The 23,943-nt window shown below is 42.9% G+C and overlaps 1 protein-coding gene across 4 annotated transcripts in view; it reads left to right on the top strand.

Moving 5' to 3' along the window:
- The window catches only part of SLC25A13 (solute carrier family 25 member 13), a 231,063-nt gene that overhangs the window by 73,318 nt on the left and 133,802 nt on the right, over positions 1-23,943 (top strand). For 3 of the 4 annotated variants that reach the window (XM_070787512.1, XM_070787511.1, XM_070787513.1), the window contains exon 4: positions 11,922-12,037. The exons of the other annotated variant lie outside the window; for it this stretch is intronic. In XM_070787512.1, coding sequence (XP_070643613.1) covers positions 11,922-12,037 — 116 coding nt within the window. The remainder of the gene's footprint in view (positions 1-11,921; positions 12,038-23,943) is intronic. 4 annotated transcript variants of the gene reach the window in all.

The following is a 23,943-nucleotide window of genomic DNA, read 5'->3' as shown; positions in this document are numbered from 1 at the left end:
GAGTGCTGAAGAATTGATGCTTTTGAACTGTGGTGTTGGAGAAGACTCTTGAGAGTCCCTTGGACTGCAAGGAGATCCAACCAGTGCATCCTGAAGGAGATCAGCCCTGGGATTTCTTTGGAAGGAATGATGCTAAAGCTGAAACTCCAGTACTTTGGCCACCTCATGCGAAGAGTTGACTCATTGGAAAAGACTCTGATGCTGGGAGGGATTGGGGGCAAGAGGAGAAGGGGACAACAGAGGATGAGATGGCTGGATGGCATCACTGACTCGATGGACGTGAGTCTGAGTGAACTTCAGGAGTTGGTGATGGACAGGGAGGCCTGGCGATTCATGGGGTCACAAAGAGTTGGACATGACTGAGTGACTGAACGAATCTGATCTAATCTGATTGTTCCATGTCTGGTTCTAACTATACCTCTTGGCCTGCATACATGTTTCAAAGGAGGCAGGTAAAGTAGTTTGGTATTCTCATCTCTTAGCCAAATGGATTTTTCAGTATAGTTATAGCAACTGCTTTTCCCTTTTTTCACCAATGGTCTTTCTTTTATTTTGTTTTATTTACTTATTTTTTAAATTTTATTTTCTTTTTAAACTTTAAAATATTGTATTAGTTTTGCCAAATATCGAAATGAATCCGCCACAGGGATACCCGTGTTCCCCATCCTGAACCCTCCTCCCTCCTCCCTCCCCTCCCCTCCCTCTGGGTCGTCCCAGTGCACCAGCCCCAAGCATCCAGTACCGTGCATCGAACCTGGACTGGCGACTCGTTTCATACATGATATTATACATGTTTCAATGCCATCCTCCCAAATCTCCCCACCGTCTCCCTCTCCCACAGAGCCCATGAGACTGATCTATACATCGGTGTCTCTTTTGCTGTCTCGTACACAGGGTTATTGTTACCATCTTTCTAAATTCCATATATATGCATTAGTGTACTGTATTGGTGTTTTTCTTTCTGGCTTACTTCACTCTGTATAATAGGTTCCAGTTTCATCCATCTCATTAGAACTGATTCAAATGTATTCTTTTTAATGGCTGAGTAATACTCCATTGTATATATGTACCACAGTTTTCTTATCCATTCATCTGCTGATGGGCATCTAGGTTGCTTCCATGTCCTGGCTATTATAAACAGTGCTGCAATGAACATTGGGGTACACGTGTCTCTTTCCATTCTGGTTTCCTCAGTGTGTATGCCCAGCAGTGGGATTGCTGGATCATAAGGCAGTTCTATTTCCAGTTTTTTAAGGAATCTCCACACTCTTCTCCATAGTGGCTGTACTAGTTTGCATTCCCACCAACAGTGTAAGAGAGTTCCCTTTTCTCCACACCCTCTCCAGCATTTATTGCTTGTAGACTTTTGGATCGCAGCCATTCTGACTGGTGTGAAATGGTACCTCATAGTGGTTTTGATTTGCATTTCTCTGATAATGAGTGATGTTGAGCATCTTTTCATGTGTTTGTTAGCCATCTGTATGTCTTCTTTGGAGAAATGTCTATTTAGTTCTTTGGCCCATTTTTTGAATGGGTCATTTATGGTCTTTCTGTCTTTCAGCTTTTTTCCCCTTTATAGGCAATCCCCAGTTTAAAAAATGAGTCATTTATAGTGGGTTTTTTTTGTAACTTTGTGTACTTTTTATTTTCTTTTTCATCAATCTTTTAATAATTTAATTTATTTTTAGTTATTTAAAAATATTGGCTGTGTTCCTTGTGTCATACAGTATATCTGTGTAGCTTAGTTTTTACATGATAATTTGTACCTCTTGATCCTCTACCCCTAGATCTCACCTAACCCGTTCTTTCTCCCAACACTGTTAACCACCAGTTTGTTCTCTGTGTCTGTGGGTCTGCTGCTGTTTTGTTATATTCACTAGTTGGTTGTATTTTTCTGTTTTAGTTTGTTGTATTTTTTAGGTCCCACATATAACTTATATCATACAATATTTGTCTTTCTCCGTCTGGCTTATTTCACTTCGCATAATATTCTCCAAGTCCATCCATGATGCTGCAGATGGCAAAAATCTTTATTCTTTATGGCTGAGTAGTTCATTCTTTATGTATCAGTCACCTCTTCTTTATCCATTCATCTGTTCATGTACAGTTAGGTGGCTTCCCTATCTTAGCTGTTGCAAATAATGCTGCTGTGAACATTGGTAACTTTTCGAATTAGTGTTCTCTTTCTCTTGAGATACATACTCAGGACTGAAATTGCTGGGTCATAATGGTCGTTCTATTTTTAATTTTTTGAGAAACCTCTGTAATGTTTTTCACATTACACTTTACACATTACAATTAAATTGGCTGCACCAATTTATATTCTCATGAATGGAGTACGCTTTTTATTTAAAAGAATGAAAGTCTTTGGCCAGAACTCAAAATGCCCCTGTGATATAATTAAAATAAAGATGATTTGTGGTATACTGTATTGAAATCTCTCCATATAGGTAACTATTCAAAATAGATACAATGTAATGTAATAAGATAGCTTTTTAGGTTTTCTTTTTAAAATAATGATTTATTTAGGAAAAAAAGAATAGAATCTTATGGAGATAGAGAATATGATTTGTCTCAGTTTTACAAAGTTTGTGGTGGTTCTTTTTCTTGACGTCTTATAGGGATTGTCCATGATTAGAACATTTTTATAATTCAAAGGTTGAAAGATGGGAGGTGGCCAGACAGTTCTCTTTAGGTCCTTGGGCAGTATCATTTAACAAGGAAGGAAAGAGGCAATGGGGTATAGAGGGTGTGTAGGTTACATACTTTTTGGTATGTAACTGAATGAACTGTTCGCAAAAGTGGAGTAGAACAGGGATTAATCGTACTTGTTTAACATGTTTGATCCCTCTGATAAGGAAGAAAATGTTGGAGATATAAGAATACCCTCTGTTAACCCCAGTACATGGCACAGTCAGACTCGGGCAGCTCACGTGCTGTTTGAAATGAACTGCAAGGCAGTGGCCAGACAGGTAGTTCTGGAAGTATGGGCATATCACTTACTGAGTTAAGCTCACAGTTACAAGAGCCTATGTATTTATCTTCTTTTGGCAATATGGGGACCATGATATATGCAGAGTTGGTATTTATAGTGTGCTAAATTCATGATAACAATACAGTAAAATTGCTAATAAAATCTTTAATAGGTTTTTGAAGCCAGACAGTAGCCTGCTTGTTTGAACAATACTCAATCTGCCAGATTTCATTGCAGCCAGTGAATTTAAATAGCCCCTTGGCAAACGCTGCCGTGAGACTTCAACCTGAATGCATGGTGGAGCAGGGGACCCCAGTTGGCCCAAGAACAGATGCCCTCCTGGAAATGCCAAACTGGTGTTGGAGCCGGGGTGGCTGCAGACGGCTCCCTGTGCCTGAAGATGGAAGAAAATGGGATTGTAGGGCACCTGTGAAAGATGAGGAAAGGAGGTCTGTTCCAACCTGTCCAGCAGAACCATGCTGCCAGTTAGGCAAAGGGTAAACTAGAACTCCAGCTTCTTTCTACCTTGTTACTGATTAAAAAAATTTTTTTTAATTGGAGTATAATTTACAATGTTATTTTACAATGTTATGTTGGTTTCTGCCATACAGCAAGATGCATCAGCCGTAAGTGTGGTTCCGCCCCTCCATCTCGAACCTCCTCCCCTCACCACCCCCTCCATCCCACCCCTCTGGTCACCACGGACACCAGGCTGAGCTCCTGTGCCATGCCGCAGCTTCCCAGCAGCTGTCTCTTTCACAGTAGCAGTGTGTATGTGTCAGGGCTACTCTCTCAATTCCGCCCACCCTCTTCTTCCTCCACACCCCCCAGCCCCCCGCCGGGTCCGCAAGCCTTTTCTCTGCCTCTGTCCTCTGTGTCTCTTTTCCTGCCCTGCAAATGGGTTCATCTGTACCATTTTTCGAGATTCCCATATATAACTGGTTTTTAGAATACAAAATGAGGTCATAACTCATTGTCTCTTTCTAGAGAGTGTTAACAGTTGCTTTGTATGCTTAGAGCTATTGAAGCTTAGTTTGTGTACTTACTAACCATCTGTTGGGTATTGAATAAAATCTTTATTCATGACCTCCATCATCTGCTCAAGTAGCAGATCTCATATCCTTAGTAGTCTGTGCTGCTCTAGTGGCTTCAGGCCACCGGGCGTCCCCAGGGCACACCTGACTTGCTCCGGGGCTTTAAAAGCTGTGTGCTTTGACCTCTGGGACAAGCCTGCCAGCTCTGTCTAGAGCACGTATCCTGGATTTGACCACTTCTGTTTCTCACTCTCCTGCAATGGCCCTGGTCCCACCCACTTGAAACTGGACTCACTGCTTCACCTGCAGTCTGTGCTCCAAGGTGTCCCGAGTGTTCTTTCCAGGAGCTCACATCATTCCCCCTGCCAAAGACCCCCCAACGTGACTGGAGGTCCTCAGCAGAGGGGAGTGATGTACTTGGAATGAAATCCAAGTGTGTGGGTGAAAAGCAATCTGTGTGCCCTGCACCCTCCTTCATCCCTATCTCTCTGCCTGCACACCGCCCCCCACCCCCACCCCCCACGCTGGGAACTTGCCAAGGTTGGTGGTAGGGCCCGATTACAGTGAGCTTTCTTCCACCAAAATACCCGTGCTCCCTCCTCTTCATCATTTAGGTCTTAATGCTACCTCCCCAAGAGGCATCTTCTCGCCATCTAGCCCGATTGTTCTCAAGCTCAGCTGCATGGGAAGTTTAAAAAACAAACAAACGTGTGTACACACTGCTATATTTAAGATGGAAAACCAATGAAGACTATTGTACAGCACATGGAACTCTGTTCTGTGTTATGTGCCAGCCTGGATGGGAGCGGAGTTTGGGGGAGAATGGATACATGTGTCTGTCTGGCTGAGTCCCTTCACTATTCCCCTGAAACTGTCACCGATTAACTGTTGTTAATTGGCCATACCCCAATACAAAATAAAAGGTTTATAGGAAAACAAAAATAGATGATTGATCTGATTCCTCCTCATGTCCATTAAATAGGCTTGCCAGGACTAAGAAGCACTACATTAATGCATTTTTCAGGTTTATCTTCTACACAACTGTTATCTGATCTAGAATCATCTCATCTTTATTTGTGTATGTTTGTGCTCATTGCCTCCCTTCTCCAGTGGAATGAAATTCCTCGAGGACATGGATTTGTTTTCATGGTATCCCCAGTGCCAAGAGCATTGCCTGGCATATAATAAGTGTAGGGTACAAATATTTTGGTGGCCTGAACAGTGTATATTTGCCAGGCATTCAGGAGGGAGATAAAAGACTGGAAAACCCCAAAGTTGTTAAAGATGTTCAAGTCACGGAGGCTGAAACTCTTCTGATAAACTGGCGATCACAGGAGAGCCTAGTTCTGTTTTTGTTTTTTTGTCTTTTGACATTCATAGACACGTGAACCTGATGGTCTGGTGGTCTGAACCCAGCTTTTGGAGTTAGATTTTACTTTTATCTCTGCCATTAATCCTGTGCAATTGTTTAGCTTCTGTTGTGCACACAGAAGAGGGTTGTAAGGAGAAGTTATTTTTGCGAAGCACTCTTGTGGTTAGGAACCTTAAGTAAAAGTCGTAATTGGATTTTGATATGGTGCATTGTCTACGACCAAAGTTTCTGAAGTCTAAAGCGATCAGATCCTTATGTGCAGTTGCTTAAACTTTCATTGCCGCAGAGCTGGCCTGGAGATAGGAACCAGGCGAGAGATGAAAGGGACCGCATGGGGTCCAAGCTACTGGCGACTAAGAATAAGCAACAGCAGGGAGGAAGAGACCTGGAGGTTTTCCACCTTGGATGGCCAGCGGTGGTGTGAGCCTCTCCACAGTCATTTGCTTCTTTTTTCAGTTCTCCCCCCACACCCCATCTTATTCAGTCTTTCTGCCAGTACCCAAGTTTAGGTCCTTGCTGCTTTGTTTCATAGAATTTTTTTTCTTTTTCTTACTACACAAGTAATTTCGTATGTGTATATTGAAAAGATTAGAAAATATAGGCAAGCAAAAGGAAAAAAAAATACAAATTTCTAATATTTTAATTTCCTAGAGATACCTCTAACAATTTGGTGTTCACTCTCGAAACTCTTTTTGCGTATCTTTTTTTTGTCCATTTTAACAAAATGGGCTTGTTGTCTGTATATAATTTGTGTAACCAACTTTCTACTTAATGGCATGAATTTGTTTATTGCAGTTGGTAGTGGTTGGACGGTTTTCTGTGTATGAATGGTCCTTTAATCAGTCATGCATTGTCACATATTGAGGTGGTTTTCCCTCTTTTCACTGTTAACAGTACTGCTTGAACATTCCTATAGGTTTAAGTTTGCACACGTCCATTGATTATTTTTTAGGGTAAATTCTGAGAAGTGGGATTGTGGTGTCAAAGAGTGTGCACATTGTTCAGACTCTTGCTGTGGCTAATGAGAATTCGCTGTATGATGCAGGGAGCTCAGCCTGGTGCTCTGTGACGACCTAGAGGAGTGGGAGGGAGCTTCAAGAGGGAGGGGACATGTGTACACTTACAGCTGGTTCACGAAGATGTACAACAGAAACCAACACAACACTGTAAAGCAGTTATCCTCCAGTTAAACGAAAAGGTAAGACTTGCTGTGCTGTTGGGTTGCCCCCTGCAGAGCGAGGTGCCATATGCTTCGATCCTCGTGTCATAAGGAGCCTTTCTTTCTCCTTCAGGTCTTCAGGAGTCTTCCCTGGACTCAGCCAGCGGTCTCCCCATACCCAGGCTCTTCTCCCTCCAATTCACTTTACACTCTTGTGCCAGATCGAATGGTCTGAAGCCCAAACCCATCACGTCACTAACAGTTCCAGACTTCATCTGCTATTGCAGGCACCATGCCTGCCTTTGCACTCGTCGTTACTCTAGCTTGCTTGCACTTCCTGTGGCTCTTCATCTCCAGTCTTCTTTCCTTGGATCCTCACTCACCATCTGCCCCTCCCCTCCCCAGCCTCAGACCTCCAGGTGTTCAGGGCAGAAGTTGTACTTTTCCTCTGTATGTTCATAGCAAGGGCCTGCACTCAGCACATAGACCCGCCCCCAGATTCCCACTGGAGTCAACGGTCTCTCCATCCCCTGCCTGCCCTCTCGACTTGATCATCTGCTCTCTCTTGTAAGACCAATATTACATGACCGTGTGGGCACAGCTTCCCTCTGATGCCATGTGTTCCTAATTTTACTTTCTCCATCTCCTCCTTTCTCTCAGTGTAACAGTACCCTCTCCCCCCTCTGAATTCATAGAGTGGTTTATCTCTACTTCTCTTGTGTTGCTTATGACTTTTCCATAATGTCATAATTTTCAGTATATATTCTCTATTGTAAGTCTCTCCAGGCTGAGAGCTAGCCCTTGCAAAATGAGAAGGGCAGGAGAGGAGGCTACAGTATGCTACTGTGAAGAAGCACTGCTGTGGGGGAAGGAGAGGGTGGGACCAACTGACACAGTAGCATTGACATATGTACATTCCTGGGTATAAAACAGATAGCTAGTGGGAAGCTGCTGTCTAACACAGAGCCCAGCTTGGCACACTGTGATGACCTAAGGGGTGGGCTGGCAGGGCAGGGCGGGAGGGAGGCTCTAGAGGGAGGAGATACACACACACACACACACACACACTTTAACACTTATGGCTGATTCACATGGTTGTATAGCAGAAACTACTACAACATCATAAAGCAACCATCCTCCAATTAAAAATAAAAATAATAAAAAAGAAGCGCTGCCATCACTTTGGTATATGTATCCTCTGGAATCTTCCTCTGTGCACAGTAGATGTGCAGTCTGGCATCATCCTAAGCATGATGTCCAGAGGTACTCCACTTTTAATCCCCTTCCTCCTCGGCTTGGTGTGTGAAAGCAATGTGTAGTGTTTCAGCTGTTTTACCCAGACTTTAAAGGACTTGTAGGTGCTGTTATAAATGGCTTTCAGAAGAACAATAGCTCTGGTGGTTTGGAGAACAAAAATGATTCACTTAAAAAAAAATAACAAACTCTCTGCTCGTGTCAGAAGCATGAAATAGTGTAGTTGGAAACCTACTCTCCCTGAATCTTGAGATTCCCCTTATCCCACTGTCAGTCAGATGCTGAAGGTGAGCATCAGTGTCCCAGTGGGACTGTTCCTTAGAGACCAGTCACAGAGCTTGTCAGAGTTGTGTGATTTATCAGAGAGGGCATCTGCCACTGTCCAGGGCTTCCCTGGTGGCTCAGTGGTTAAGAATACAATCACAATACAGAAGATGCAGGAGATGTTGGTTCGATCCCTGAGTTGGGAAGATCCCCTGGAGAAGGGCACGGCAGCCCACCCTAGTATTCTTGTCTGGGAAACCTCATGGACAGAGGAGCCTGGCAGGCTGTGGTCCATAGGGTCTCAAAGAGGCAGACAGGACTGAGGTGATTGAGCACTCACTCACCCCTGTCGAAGTTTTGGGACGTTGAGGGTAGAAAAGGAAGTGAGTGAGCTCACCAGCCAGGTCTGAACTTGATTAAGCTTGGATCCTTTATTGTAATTTATGTTAATCCCATTAAATCTGTAAAGTGAGTCTGGAGTACTGTTTATATGAAAAACATATATATACACACACACACACAATGTTTTTAGATATCACACTGTAAATAAATATAGTCCTATATAATTATTCTGATAGCCTTCTAGTCAGATTACCTTGAAAATCCAAAATGACGTTGATGAACAGTAAAGCGTTATTATTTCATGGTTCATCTGTATACCTCCTACGTAGACGTATCAACATGATACTTGTATCTACAGGATTAGCAAATTACATACCTTTTTGGTATCTGTAACATGCCTAAAATACCAGAGCATTCTTTGGCCAATTATGAAATCACTCTGACGTTGCCAGAGGAGGCTTCGTTCTAAGAGAGATGAGATTCTCTTTTTCTGGTTATTTAAGTCTTCCTTTATTCACATTAAAGAGACATCCCGTTTCTACTCACACTTTGTGATTTGTCTTTATTCACCACCATCTGTGCAGGGGTAATTTAGCGAACGTGAATATTTTTTGCCTTGACAAACTGACCCCTAGGTTAAGCTGGTGAGTGTGTGGCTGTGGGATTGTTGGTGCTGCTCTGCGGAGGTCCCAGGGCGTGATGATGGGTGGTGGCGAGAAGAAAGCAGCCAATGAGAAACACGTTCCTCCGCTGGGCTTCCGTGGTCTGGAGCCGGGTGCGCGTGCCTCCCTGAGTGAACGCTTGCGGGCAGCGTCATTTACAGTGCGCGCCTGCGTGCTAAGTCCTCCTGCGGCCGTTGTATTTCCCCTCCTTTCCCCTTTCTCCTGCCCTAGTGTTCCAGCTCTGGTTTATACCCCTGCCCACTCTAGCCGTCAAGCTCTCTTCCCCGCATCTCCTCCTTTCCCCCCACGTTTCATCTTTCTCTGTTACATTCATCTTGTGTCCCAGTTCCTTTTCTAAAACGAATATCTGACCCTGATATTTTTTAACCCCCAAACCTCCAGTGATTTCTTACTGCCTGCAAAAAAAGAAAAGAAAAAATCAGGATTCTCCAGCTGGTCTTTCTAGGCCTTCAGGTGGCTGGCATGACAGCTCAACCACCCTTCGGCTCCACAGGATCACGAGATGCAGGGTGGGTAGCGCCTCCGTCCTTCTCCAGGCACAGCACACTCTGTTGGTCATCACCTCTGTATGGAGTTCTTCCCTCCGCGTGGATCGTCCTCCCCCTCTGCTTCTCTTCCCTCTCCATCCTCCCTTACCACTTGGAATGCGGTCTCAGTCAAATGGGAACCAGGATACTTTGTTCTCAGGCCAATGGCAGAAGCCAATTATTAAACCTCACACAAGCCATAACATCTTCTGGTTTTCTCAGAAGTAAAAGGAGGAGGTGGAAGTCCGATGATCTCTACGTTCTTTTCAGCTTGAACATTTGCTCTTTAAATGCCACAGCTTTGTGGAGCCTTCCTACATTCTTCCAGGCAGCGTAAATCACTGTGCCCCCCGAATGCTTTCTCTCTTCTTCTTTTTACTTCTGACACGCAGCTTGCCTTCTGGGGGAGACAGATGCACGTGGCCACCTCCCATCCCCCAGCAGCTGTCAGCTAGTCCAGGCCAGGACCTTCCACTCCACGTTTGTGTTTCCCCCGCCATGCCCGCGCACGCCTGGTCCCGCTCACAGCGAGATTCTCAGTGAGGCAGACTACAGTTGAGGAGAAAACGTTCTGGGCAAGTGTTCTTCCATAGCACCTGCTGTGCCTGAGTGTTCCCCTCCATTCGGAAGGGTGTTTCAGTAGTGAGCAACGTAGAGACGGTGTAATGAACACACCAGAGTTTTCCTCTCTTGGTGGCATTATCATTATAATCAGGTGACATTCTGGAAATAGCAAAGTTAGCTTTGTAGCTCGTGCTCTGTATAAAAATGTGTTTTCTCTGTTAAATGTTTAGAAGTAAGTGTTCAGTGAAACAGGGGAAACCACTCTTGTTCTCTTTCTCCTTCTATCTCCTTGAGACTTGGACTATCCCAATGTATCACTGAAATACTTGGATGTTTATAATACAAAACGGGGCTTCCCATGTGGCTCAGTGGTGAAGAATCTGCTTGTCAAAGCAGGAGCTGCGTGTTTGATCCTCGGAATGGGAAGATCCCCTGGAGGAGGGCACGGCAACCCACTCCAGTATTCTTGCCTGGAGAATCCCATGGACAGAGGAGCCTGGTAGGCTACAGTCCATGGGGTTTCAAACAGTCGGACACAACTCAGTGACTAAACAACAGTACAAAACAGTGGCAAAGAACTTTCCTAAGACATCCTCCGTGGATGTGTTTACTCATTGGAAGTCAAAGCCTCTGTGGCCTGTTTTGTTCTTCCCGATGGATAGATCTGATCAGATCATGACCTTGTTCAGAAACTTATATCTCTCAACTTTTGATCTCATTCCAGTGTTCTCTGATGCACTTTACTGTCCAGAGAAAATTAGTTCCTCACTGTTTTCCTTACAGACTCCCATACTTTTTTGCACCTGCCTTTCTGCAGCCTTTTCCCCTAAAGTGACCCCTCCCCCACTTCTACTGCATACCAGAACTTCACTAATTTTTGAGACCCACTCTACAAAGCTTTCTTTGATTTCTTACCAAAATTCTGTTACCGTCACATTGGTGCCTGTCTTACCATTCGTCTTCCCTGTATAGTAGTCTAGATTAGTATTCTTCTGTTTTACCAGACTACAAGTGTCTTGGTGTCACTTTCCACGTCTTTTAAAGTGAATGTGTTAGTCGCTCAGTCGTGTCTGAATCTTTGTGACCCCACAGACTGGGGTCAGGCTCCTCTGTCCTTGGGGTTCTCCAGGCAAGATACTGAAGTGGGTAACCATTCCCTTCTCCAGGTGATCTTCCTGACCCAGGGATTGAGCCCGGCCTGGGTCTCCTGCATTGCAGCCAGATTTTTTATCCTCTGAGCCACGGGGGAAGCCCCATTTCATGTCTAATTTATCTGGATTTTATCTCTCGCCCTGGTGTCATCCTTCAGTTTAATCTGCGTGTGGTTGGCAGATGCCAGTAATGAGTGAGTCTTTGTGAACCATGTTACATGGTGTAGAAAAGGTGTGAATGAGAGACAGAGCTGGCTGTTTTGTTATCATATAATCTAAAGTGTCTAAGCTCTAATTTTAGAATCTTAACAACATGCCTGAAACAAAAATAGTATGTTGGGTAAAACAGTTACATTTGAAATTATAATGCATTTAATGTGTCACCCTATCCTTAAATCTGTTGTGTCTTTGAGATTCGGTGTTGTTATTTCAGTCCACTCTGTGTAAAAGGGAATGCTGAGTGTTTATACATGTTGTTAGGTTTGAATTTTGTTGTTTGACAGTGATGTTTTGTTTTTTCCCTTAGCGTATATTTGTGTATGCTTGTATCTTTCACAAGCTACTGACTCTATGCTTTGTGCTTGTCTTATGTTTCAGATTAATATCCTTTCAAGAATTTGTGGCGTTTGAATCTGTCCTGTGTGCCCCGGATGCTCTGTTTATGGTGGCCTTCCAGCTGTTTGACAAAGCTGGCAAAGGAGAAGTTACTTTCGGTAAGCGGTGGGAGTGTGTGCACACCTCAAGACATGCAGACTTGTGTGACCAGTTTGAGTTTTTCCCCAAGAATGAAGTATGTGGAAATGCTTTTAAGAAGTTAGGCTGTCCCTTTTAACAAGATAGCCCAGTGTTTTCAGGCTGTAATGCTTCAAAAATCTTCCTTCGTGAAAAATTAAGTTTCTGGCTTCTTATTATTCATTTTAAATTCTTTCTGGCTGTGCTGGGTCTTGGGTGCTGTGCCGCAAGCTTCCGCTAGTTGTGGCCAGCGGGGGCTACCCTGTATGCTGAGAGTGGGCTCCTCGTTGCAGTGGCTTTTCGTGGTATGGAGCACGGGCTCTACAGCACAGGCTCTGTAGTTGTGGTGCACAGGCTCGGTTGCTCTGAAGCATGTGGGATCTTCCTGGAGCAGGGATTGAACCTGTGTCCCCTACATTGGCAGGCGGATTCTTAACCACTGGACCACCGGAGGAGTCCTGGCTCAGTAGTTTTGACACTGTGGTTTAAGGCGAGGAAGAATGGAGCACGACTCAGTCACAGGGTTATAGAAGGGGAGAGGCAGACAGGATTTGACTGTCCGGTTCATTCCCTGCACAGTCGGTAGTGCCTTTCCGGATGGAATGAAGACATTAATACAGTGTCTAAGAACAGAGGGGGCTCCTGTTCCCAGTACCTTGTCTCCTTACCTTGTACTCATGGAGTGGCTGAAACCCAGAGGCAGCACGTGAGATGGTAGTTCAAAGCGGTATGTGGCGAACCTTGCTTTCCTAAATAACACGGTCCCCTCTGGCTGGACTGGGAGTGTCTGTTATCCCACCTCCACCTTCTTTTGAAAAGGCAGCACCATCTTCACAGGGTCAGCTGCTGAGCTGCAGAAACCCCAGAATTCTATAGGAATTAGAAGAAAGGGAAAACCAGGACGTGGTGGGCAGTGGTAAGTTTTTCTTTTTTAATACACTGGTTACTGAAGATACATTGGGCAGAAGGTACACCATTTCTCTCGGACTGTGCAGTGTCCAGCGTATGTTGTCCTCATGTGTGAGCTTGGTGTAAACAGTTTTGCCATAAAGAACTTTGGAGCTCTTTGCACAAATTGTGCATTCAGGGGAAATGGCTAATGCACCCATTTTAAATGTCTCTCTTGTTTCTAATTTATTCAGAACTCTTGGGCTTGTCTTCCTTGTAAGGAATGTATAGATGGGGGAATATAGACGGTGTAATAGAGCACCATCTATTCTGGATGGTTCTACAATTAGAGAGACAGCTCCTTCCAAAGGAACTATGGTCTTGCCAGTAGTCATGTATGGATATGGGAGTTGGACCATAAGGAAGGCTGAGCACTGAAGAATTTTGAACTGTGGTGCTGGAGAAGACTCTTGAGAGTCTCTTGGACTACAAGGAGATCAAAACAGTCAATCCTAAAGGGAATCAACCCTGAGTACTCATTGGAGCAATTGATGCTGAAGCTGAAGCTCCAATATTTTGGCCACCTGATGTGAAGAACTGACTCATTGGAAAAGACCCTGATGCTGGGAAAGATTGAAGGCAAAAGGAGAAGAGGGCAACAGAGGATGAAATGGTTGGATAGCATCATCAATTCAATGGACATGAACTTGGATGAACTTCAGGAGATGGCGAGGAGCAGGGAGGCCTGGCTTGCTGCAGATCACAGGGTTGCAAAGAGTCAGACACGACTTAGTGACTGAACAGGAGCGACACTCCTTCCAGCTCTGCCGCTTTTGTCTCTGAGCCAAGCTAAGGATCCTTTCAGGTCTTGATTTTCCTTATGAGAAATGAAGATAATAATTACATAAAGTCTAGGTAAAGCGCTGTGATAGATTTATCCTGTTAGCCCTTGCCCTCTCCACCCATTCCTCTGTGTTCATTTGACATGACAGTATTTAAGGCTAGGCCAGCCAGGATAAAGGCAAAACATATAGACTTACCTGATTTTGTTTCATATCATTTAGCAACTCAGATGCTTTCCATTAGCACTTCATGAAGATTATTTAATATTTAAAAATCCCGGGAATAATTTTAGGTCTTTCCCTTTCCATCACCTAATTCCTCTTAGCATCACTGTAACCACAGTTTTTCAATGGAACCCCAATCAAAATGTCTCTGTTAAAATCCACAAATAATAAATGAGTGGCTAGCTCATGGTGGTGTTGATTTATCCAGTGAAAGTCAGTTTGATGAGGATGTTATGATTGCATTTGCTTGGGATGAACAGGGAGAGCCTGGAAGCTCCAGTGAGTTCAGCACAGGTGCACACTCTCTCTCTCTCTATTGCTTTCCTCTTCTCTGCAGCAGGTCTGGAGTATGGGCTGGGAGAGAGCTGGGTTGGAGATGGAGGGCTGAGGAATGGACTTGAGACGTTTTCCTTGACTGCAGTGCGTCTTCCCTCTATGGGTGTGGGGTGGTGGGGGCTGCTGTTGGCACCAGCATGCTGCTGGTGGAAGAAAGAAACAAAAGACTTTTGCCAGTGCTGGAAGGGCTGTTAGAGTGATTAGAAGAAAAGACCAGGTAAACAGCAGGAGGGAGGTACGTGGGAGCTGTCTTTGCTCTGTGGAAAGAACAGTGGCTTGAAAACTCTGTTTCTGCTTCTTGCTGGCTGGCTGTTGATGGGGAAGTCGTTTCTGCTTTTTGAGTCTTACTTTCCTTATCTATAAAATTAGGGTAATAACCTGCCTTCCAAATTAAGGTAATAACCTGCCTTCCCGGACTATGTAAGGGTTAAAAGATGTGCTGCACATAAACGGGCTATGTGGAAAACAAAAGCCTTTACAAAAATGGTATTACTAAAAGGAACAAAGAGGCAGAGGTGTGGGTGAATGTGGAGTACATCTCTCTCCACGGTACATCAGGTATACACCTTCAGACACAGAAGAGCATGTAGAACACCAGCTGAGAATGGACAGGAGTACCTGACCAGTGGGAAAGAATATATAGAACCACACAAAACTCTGTAGGATGAAGGAACTAGGGGAAAAGCAGGAGTGTGAGTAGGACTGGACCTGCCCTAAGGGATGGGGGAACTAAAGCAGGGGTCCCATCCCCACACTGGGGCAATTGTCTGAGTCAGAGGAGAAACATTTAAGGCTGAGAGGGAAACAGCTGATCTGTGGCAGCCTAAATGGAATGAGAATCAGACAGTCCTTGCCACAGGGCAAGGACACGCTACAGGGACACGGGTCCCCTGGAAGGTGCAGCAGCTGGGAGCTGGAGTTTAGGAATCGTGGAGCAATCCCAGGGCAAGGGCTGCTGCTGGCTGAGGAGAGATGGTTCAAGGGGATGTGAGGGAGGAGATTGTAGTGGGAAGTGCCTGTGGAGGAAAGCCGGGCAGCCATGGAAGCAAGGCGATACTGCTGAGTCACCCGTAGTGGGTGGAGCCATAACCATAGCCTCTGTCTCCCCACACGCCTGCTCCGGCAGCTGAATAATAGAGAGGCTGGCCCATCAAATGCCTGACACACTGAATTACAGAGTAGGACCCCACCCAGGGTGCCCCTTTAAGTGCCTCGCGTGCCCATCTACAGAGAAGGACTCCAGGCAAGGGAGCCCTCTGAGTGCCTAAAGGGGCGGAGCTATGGAGAAAGACTGGCTGAAAAGGCCTTCTGATCGCCAGCTGCAATAGGCGTGAAAAAAGACTCTGATGCGGCCATAACTCCTGCAGTGGAGGCAGTCCATGTCCCTGCACACTTGGTGCCGCCAGAGTCTCTGCAAGCCAAACAGCTGTGCCACCATCACGCCCAACTCTTATAGGGGCAGAGCTGCCACAGGCGAAAAAAAGTCTTGCGTCTGTGTGCGCAGGTTTGCTTCGGTCATGTCCAACTCTTTATGACCCTGTAGACTGTGGCCAGCCAGGTTGCTCTATCAGAGGGGTCCTCCAGGCAAGAATATCGGAGCATATTGGCCAATACTGGTTGCCATGCCCTTCTAGAGCACTATATTTCCTGCTGCCCGAGCAGCCGACTCCCCTGAGTACCTGGTGCTGCCAGAACCCCTGCAACCCCAGCAGCTGCACCACCTCTGCACCTGGCCCTCACAGGGGCAGACCCAAGTCCTCCAGAGCAGCCTCAGGAGCAAACCCCAGTGGAGGAACCACATGCAGAGGTGGGAATAAAGCCACAATTGAAACCCAAGGGCAGTGTGGCTGAGGAAGAAGACCCAAAACCTTCCCACCAGCTGTACAAGCTGCAGATTAAATCCACATGATCACTAGGCAGACTCTTGTCTGGAATATATAAAAGGGCACTGAGAGCTCCCACAAAAGAAGACGCACTAGTTCTGATAGCTGTGGACACTGGAGGCGAGAACACACAAGAGTAGGAGCAGCTTAGAATCTGAGCTGCCCTCACAGCAGGTACTGAGACCAGCCCAGAGTTGGAGGGCATACTTGGGAGGTGAGGTGGACTGACTTCCAGTGAGGGAAAGGACTCTGACAGCAGCAGTAAGTCAAGAAAAACTTTTGTTATTCTTATGTTTTGACTTGTTCTGTAGATTCTTTCGGATTTTTTTCTTTTTTCTTTTCCTTTTTATCCCCCCTCTCTACAATTGACAATTGTAGTTGTCAATTTTATTGGCACTATGAAATCTAATTAAGCTCTTGAGTTTTTTTGTTTCCCTCAGTCACATTTTTTATTGTTGCTATAAATCTCTGCCTCTATGTTGGGCTTTTGCAGTTCTGTGGCATTCTCCTTTTTTTTTTTTTTTTTGCTTCTCTTTTTTAAACTTATTATTATTTTTTCTACATTTATTCCTTTGCTTGCTTTTCCTACTGTTCTTTTCCCCATGCAGTTAATCTTTAATGTATATAAATCTATTTTAGCTACCTCTATTTAACTTTGCATATCTATTCTTTCTTCCTTTTCTTTCTTTCCTTTCCTCTCAACATACTTGTTAGTTTTATTTTCATTGCTTTATTCCCCAATCGGCACCTTGCTTTAGTTTTGTTTTTCAGTTTTTGCTTTAGTTAGTTTTGTTCTTAACTGGTAAATAAAATTTTTGATTTCCTTTCTTCCCTGGGTCAATCTACTGTACTTTATTTTAGTTGGACTGTTTTGACTTTGCTTATGGGTGTATATGTGTATGTATATATTCCATTATTGTAATTATTATTTGCCTGATTTTGTAACTGCCATTTGTCTGGGGTTCATCTTTGTTTTCTCATTTTTGGGTATTTGTTTTAATCTCATTAATGCCATAACCACTTGTGGAATCTTCATTCTGATGAGAGATCAAGCCCTGAGCCTTTGGAGTGGGAGCACTGACTCTAAGACCCTAGACTACCAGAGAACTAACCCTAGGAAGTATCAAATAGTGAGAACTCCCACAAAGGAAACCACTGGAATACAAGACCCGGCATCCCCCAGCCACCAGTGCAGGACGCCTCATCTAAACAACAAACAAAACAAAATACAAACCCAGTCTTCAGCAGACAGGATACCACCTCACTCAGCCTTCCCCTCAGAGGAAAAACAAACAAAAAAAAACTCAGCACAAATCCCACCTATACAAAGCTTACACAAACCACTGGACCAACATTAGGAGGGCAGAAACCAAAAGGAGGAAAGAATTCAACCTTGAAGCCTGGGAAAAGGAGACCTCAAACACAATAAGTTAAACAAATAATAATGAAAAGGCAGAGAAGTACTACACAAATGAAGGAACAAATTAGAAACACAGAAGTCCAAATAAATGAAGAGGAAATAGGCAAACTATCTGAAAAAGAATTCAGAATAACAACAGTAAAGATGATCAAAAACGTTGAAAGCAAAATGGAGGAAATGTAAGAACCAATTAACAAAGACCTAGAAGAATTAAAGAATAAACATACAGAGTCAAACAACACAATTACTGAAATTAAGAAGACTCTAGAAGGAATCAATAGCAGAATATCAGAAGCAGAAGAACAAATCAGTTTATGACCTGGAAGATAAAATGATGGAAATATTTTCTGAAGAGCAGAATAAAGTAAAAAGAATGAAAAGAACTGAGGACAGTCTCAGAGACCTCTGGGACAATATCAAACACACCAACTTTCAAATATAGGGGTCCCAGAAGAAGAAAAGAAAAATAAAGGGTATGAGAAAATTTTTGAAGAGATTATAGTTGAAAATTTCCCCAATGTGGAAAAGGAAATAATCAAGTCCAAAAGGCACAAAGAGTCCCATACAGGATAAACCCAAGGAGAAACACACCAAGACACATACTAATCAAACTAACAAAGGCTAAACATAGAGAAAGAATATTAAAAGTAGCGAGGGAAAAGCAACAAGTAACATAGGAGGGAAACCTAATATGCTGATCTTTCTGCAGAAACTCTGCAGGCCAGAAGGGAATGGCAGGATATGTTTAAAGTACTGAAAAGGAAAAATCTATAACCAAGATTACTGTACTCAGCGTGGATCTCATTCAGAATTGATGGAGAAAGAAAAGGCTTTTCAGACAAGCGAAAGTTAAGAGAATTCAGTACCACCAAACCAGCTTTACAACAAATGTTAAAGGGACTTACATAGTCAAGAAATACAAGAGAAGAAAAAGGATCTACCCCAAACAATTAAGAAAATGGCAATAGGAACATATATATCAATAATTACTTTAACTGTAAATGGATTAAATGCTTCAACCAAAAGACACAGGTTGGCTGAATGGATGCAAAAGCAAGACCCATATATATGCTGTCTACAAGAAACCCACTTCAGACCTCAAGACACATATAGACCGAAAGTAAGAGGATGGAAAAATATATTCCATGCAAATAGGAAGCAAAAGAAAGCTGGAGTATCTGTCCTCATATAAGACAAGGTAGACTTTAAAATAAAGAATTTTTTAAGAGATAAGGAAGAACAGTACATAATGATCAAGGGATCAATCCAAGAGGAAGACATAACAATTGTAAATATCTATGCACCCAACATAGGAGCACCTCAATACATAAGACAAAAACAGACGTAACAGGAGAAACTGACAGTAACACAATAATAGTAGGAGACTTTAACATCCCACTCACACCAATGGACAGATCATCAAAACAGAAAGTTAATAAGGAAACACAAGTCTTAAATGATACATTAGATGAGATGGATCTCATTGATATCTTCAGGACAGTCCATCCAAATGCAGAAGAATACACCTTCTTCTCAAGTGCACATGGAACATTCTCCAGGATAGACCACATCTTGGATCAAAAATCAAACCTCAGTAAATCTGAGAAAGTTGAAATTGTAAGAAGCATTTTCTCCAACCACAATGCTATGAGACTAGGTATCAATCACAGGAAAAAACTGTAAGAAACACAAATACATGAAGATTAAACAATACATTTAAAAATAACCAACAGGTTACTGAAGAAATCCAAAGGGAAATCAAAAAATTTCTAGAAACAAATGACAAAACACGACAACTCCAAACCTATGGGGTGCAGCAAAAGCACTTCCAAAAGGGAAATTTATAGCAGTACAATCCTACCTCAGGAAATAAAAACATCGAATAGACAACCTAACTTTACACATAAAACAACTGGAAAAAGAAGAACAAGAACCCCCAAAATTAGTAGAAGGAAAGAAATCATAGAGATCTGAGCAGAAATAAATGAAAAAGAAATGAAAGAAACTACAGTAAAATTAATAAAACTGAAAGCTGGTTCTTTTAGTCAAGATAAAGAAAATTGACAAACCTTTGGCCAGACTCATCAAGAAAAGAGAAGAATCAAATCAACAAAATTAGAAACAAAAAAGGAGAGGTTACAACAGACAATGTGGAAAAACAAAGGATTATAAGAGACAACAACTATATGGCAATAAAATGGGTAACCTGGAAGAAATGGACAGATTCTCAGAAATAGAAATTATGAACAACCCAATTACAAGCACTGAAATTGAAGCTGTGATCAAAAACCTCCCCCAGAACAAAAGCCCAGGACCAGATGGCTTCACAGGAGAATTCTATCAAACATTTAGAGTCGAGCTAATGCCTATCCTTCTAAAACTCTTCTAAAAAATTTCAGAGGAAGGATCACTTCCAAACTCATTCTATGAGGCCACCATCACCCTGATACCAAAATCAGACAAAGATAACACACAAAAAGAAAACTACAGGCCAATATCACTGATGAACACAGATGCAAAAATCCTCAACAAAATGTTAGCAAACAGAATTCAGCAACACATCCAAAAGCTCATACACCATAATCAAGTTGGGTTTATTCCAGGGATGCCAGGATTTTTCAATATATGCAAATCAATCAATGTGATACACCATATTAACAAATTGAAAAATAAAAACCATATGTAATCTCAATAGATGCAGAAAAAGCCTTTGACAAAATTCAGCACCCATTTATGATTAAAAGTCTTTAAAAAATGGGCATAGAAGGAACCTACCTCACCATGGTACAGGCCATATATGATAAGCCTACAGCAAACATTATTCTCAAAGGTGAAAAACTGAAAGCATTTCCTGTAAGATCAGGAGCAAGACAAGGGTGTCCACTTTCACCACCATTATTCAACATAGTTCTGGAAGTCCTAGCTACAGCAATCAGAGAAGAAAAAGAAATAAAAGTAATCCAGATTGGAAAAGAAGAAAAGCTCTCCCTGTTTGCAGATGCAGATGACATGATACTATACATAGAAAACCCTAAAGATAGTATCAGAAAATTACTAGAGCTAATCAGTGAATGCAGCAAAGTTGCTAGATACAAAATCAATACACAGAAATCACTTGCATTTCTATTAGAAAATAAGGAATCAATCCCATTCACCATTCCAACAAAAAGAATTAAATATCTAGGAATAAACTTACCTCAGGAGACAAAAAAACTGTACACAGAAAACAATAAGACACTAATGAAAGAAATCAAAGGTGACATAAAAAGATAGAGAGACATTCCATGTTCGTGGGTAGAAAGAATCAATATTGTGAAAATAACTATACTACCACACACAATCTACAGATTCAATGCGATCCCTATCAAATTACCAAAGGCATTTTTCACAGAACTAGAACAAATTTCACAATTCATATGGAAACACAAAAGACCCCAAATAGCCAAAGCAGTCTTCAGAAAGAAAAATGGATTTGGAGGAATCAACCTTCCTGACTTCAGGTTATACTACAAAGCTACAGTCATCAAGACAGTATGGTACAAGCATAAAAACAGAAATATAGACTAATGGAACAAGATAGAAAGCCCAGAAATAAACCCATGCACCTATGGGCACCTTATTTTTGACAAAGGAGGCAAGAATATACAATGGGGCAGAGACAGCCTCTTCAATAAGTGGTGTTGGGAAAACTGGACAGCTACATGTAAAAGAATGAAATTAGAACACTTCCTAACACCATACACAAAGATAAACTCAAAGTGGATTAAAGACCTAAATGTAAGACCAGAAACTATAAAACTCTTAGAGGAAAACATAGGCAGGATACTCGATGACATCAAAGCAAGATCCTCTATGACCCACCTCCTAGAGTAATGGAAATAAAAACAAAAGTAAACAAGTGGGACCTCATTAAACTTAAAAGTTTTTGCACGGCAAAGGAAACTATAAGCAAGGTGAAAAGACAACCCCCAGAATGGGAGAAAATAATAGCAAATGAAACAACTGACAAAGGATTAATTTCCAAAATATACAAGCAGTTCACACGACTCAATACCAGAAAAAAAAAAAAAAAAAAAAAAACCCAATTGAAAAGTGGGAAAAAGACCTAAACAGATATTTCTCTAAAGAAGACATACAGATGGCTAACAAATACATGAGAAATACTCAACATTGCTCATTATTAGAGAAATGCAAATCAAAACCACAATGAGATATCACCTCACCTTGGTCAGAATGTCTCTCATCAAAAAGTCTACAGACAATAATTGTTGGAGAGAGTGTGGAGAAAAGGCGATGCTCTTGCACTGATGGTGGGAATGTAAATTGATACAGCCACTATGGAAGATGATATGGAGATTCCTTAAAAAACTAGGAATAAAACCACCATATGACCCAGCAATCCCACTCCTAGGCATATACTCTGAGGAAACCAAAATTGAAAAAGATGCATGTATCCCAATGTTTATTGCAGCATTACTGACAATAGCTAGAACATGGCCATCAACAGATGAATGGATAAAGAAGTTGTGGCACATATACACAATGGAGTATTGCTGCTGCTGCTGCTAAGTCTCGTCAGTCGTGTCCGACTCTGTGTGACCCCATAGACGGCAGCCCACCAGGCTCCCCGTCCCTGGGATTCTCCAGGCAAGAACACTGGAGTGGGTTGCCATTTCCTTCTCCATTGTGTGAAAGTGAAAAGCGAAAGTGAAGTCGCTCAGTCGTGTCCGACTCCTAGCGACCCCACGGACTGCAGCCTACCAGGCTCCTCCGTCCATGGGATTTTCCAGGCAAGAGTACTGGAGTGGGGTGCCATTGTTACTCAGCCATAAAAAAGAATGCATTTGAGTCAGTTCTAATGAGGTGGATGAACCTAGAACCTATTATACCAAGTGAAGTAAGTCAGAAAGAGAAAGATAAATATTGTTTTCTAACACACATATATGGAATCTAGAAAAATGGTTCTGAAGAATTTATTTACAGGGCAGCAATGGAGAAACAGACATAGAGAACAGATTTATGCACGTGGGGAGAGGGAAGGAGAGGGTGAGATGTATGGAGAGAGTAACATGGAAACTTATACCATCTGTAAAATAGACAGCCAATGGGAATTTGCTGTATGACTCAGGAAACTCAAACAGGGGCCCTGTATCAAGCTAGAGGGGTGCAATGGGGAAGGAGACTGGAGGGAGGTTCGAAAGGGAGGGGATATGTGTATACCTATGGCTGATTCCGAAGAGTTGATTCATTGGAAAAGACCCTGATGCTGGGAGGGATTGGGGGCAGGAGGAGAAGGGGACGACAGAGGATGAGATGGCTGGATGGCATCACTGACTCGATGGACCTTAGTCTCAGTGAACTCCGGGAGTTGGTGATGGACAGGGAGGCCTGGTGTGCTGCGATTCATGGGGTCGCAAAGAGTCGGACACGACTGAGCGACTGATCTGATCTGATGGCTGATTCATGCTGAGGTTTGATAAAAAACAATGAAATTCTGTAAAGCAATTACTCTTCAATAAAAAAATGAAAAAAAATGATATTACTAGTAGAAGTAATGTGAGAGAACAAGGAGGATTTTCTTTTTTTCCCCCTTCTTTTTTTGTTTGAGAAACCCTTTATTTTAACTTGGGCTTCCTTGCTGGCTCAGATAGTAAAGATCTGCCTGCAGTACAGGAGACCTGGGTTTGAACTTGCAGTTTAACCACTGACTAGATAGCCAGTAATTTACTTACTGTCATGTGTTGGGCAAATGTCTATTTCTGAAGACATGAAAGAGTACATAAGAAATCAAGGCTTCTAGGCAGCTAACAGGCTTCCCAGGTGGTGCTAGAGGTAATGAGGCCACCTGCCAATGCCAGAAACACACGAGATGCAGGTTTGATTCCTGGGTAGAGAAGATTCCCTGGAGGAAAGATGGCAACCCACTCCAGTATTCTTACCTCGGAATTCCCATGGACAGAGGAGCCTGGCCGGCTGCAGTCCATAGGGTTGCAGAGAGTTGGACACGACGGAAGCAGCTTAGCATGCTCGCACGCAGACAGCTAAAATTCTGCTTCTGTCCTTAGTTGCATGTCTGTTGTGGCAGAGTGTGTTGCTTATCTCCCGGAAGCCTGCTTTTTGCAGGTAATTTGTTCCAAAATCCACCTGCCTCACAGAACACCAACAGGGTGTGTCCTGTGTCTGTTGATGATGAGCCAATGGGGTCTTCACCCTGTGGGTGTCATAAAAGGTAGCCTGGGCTTTTCTGAGCTGTTAATACCTATTTAGGATTAAATTGAAAGGGCCATACATAG

The sequence above is a fragment of the Bos indicus genome, chromosome 4, assembly GCF_029378745.1.
Source record: "Bos indicus isolate NIAB-ARS_2022 breed Sahiwal x Tharparkar chromosome 4, NIAB-ARS_B.indTharparkar_mat_pri_1.0, whole genome shotgun sequence".
In the NCBI taxonomy this organism is placed as follows: Eukaryota; Metazoa; Chordata; class Mammalia; order Artiodactyla; family Bovidae; genus Bos; species Bos indicus.
This window is presented reverse-complemented; position numbering and strand designations above follow the sequence as displayed.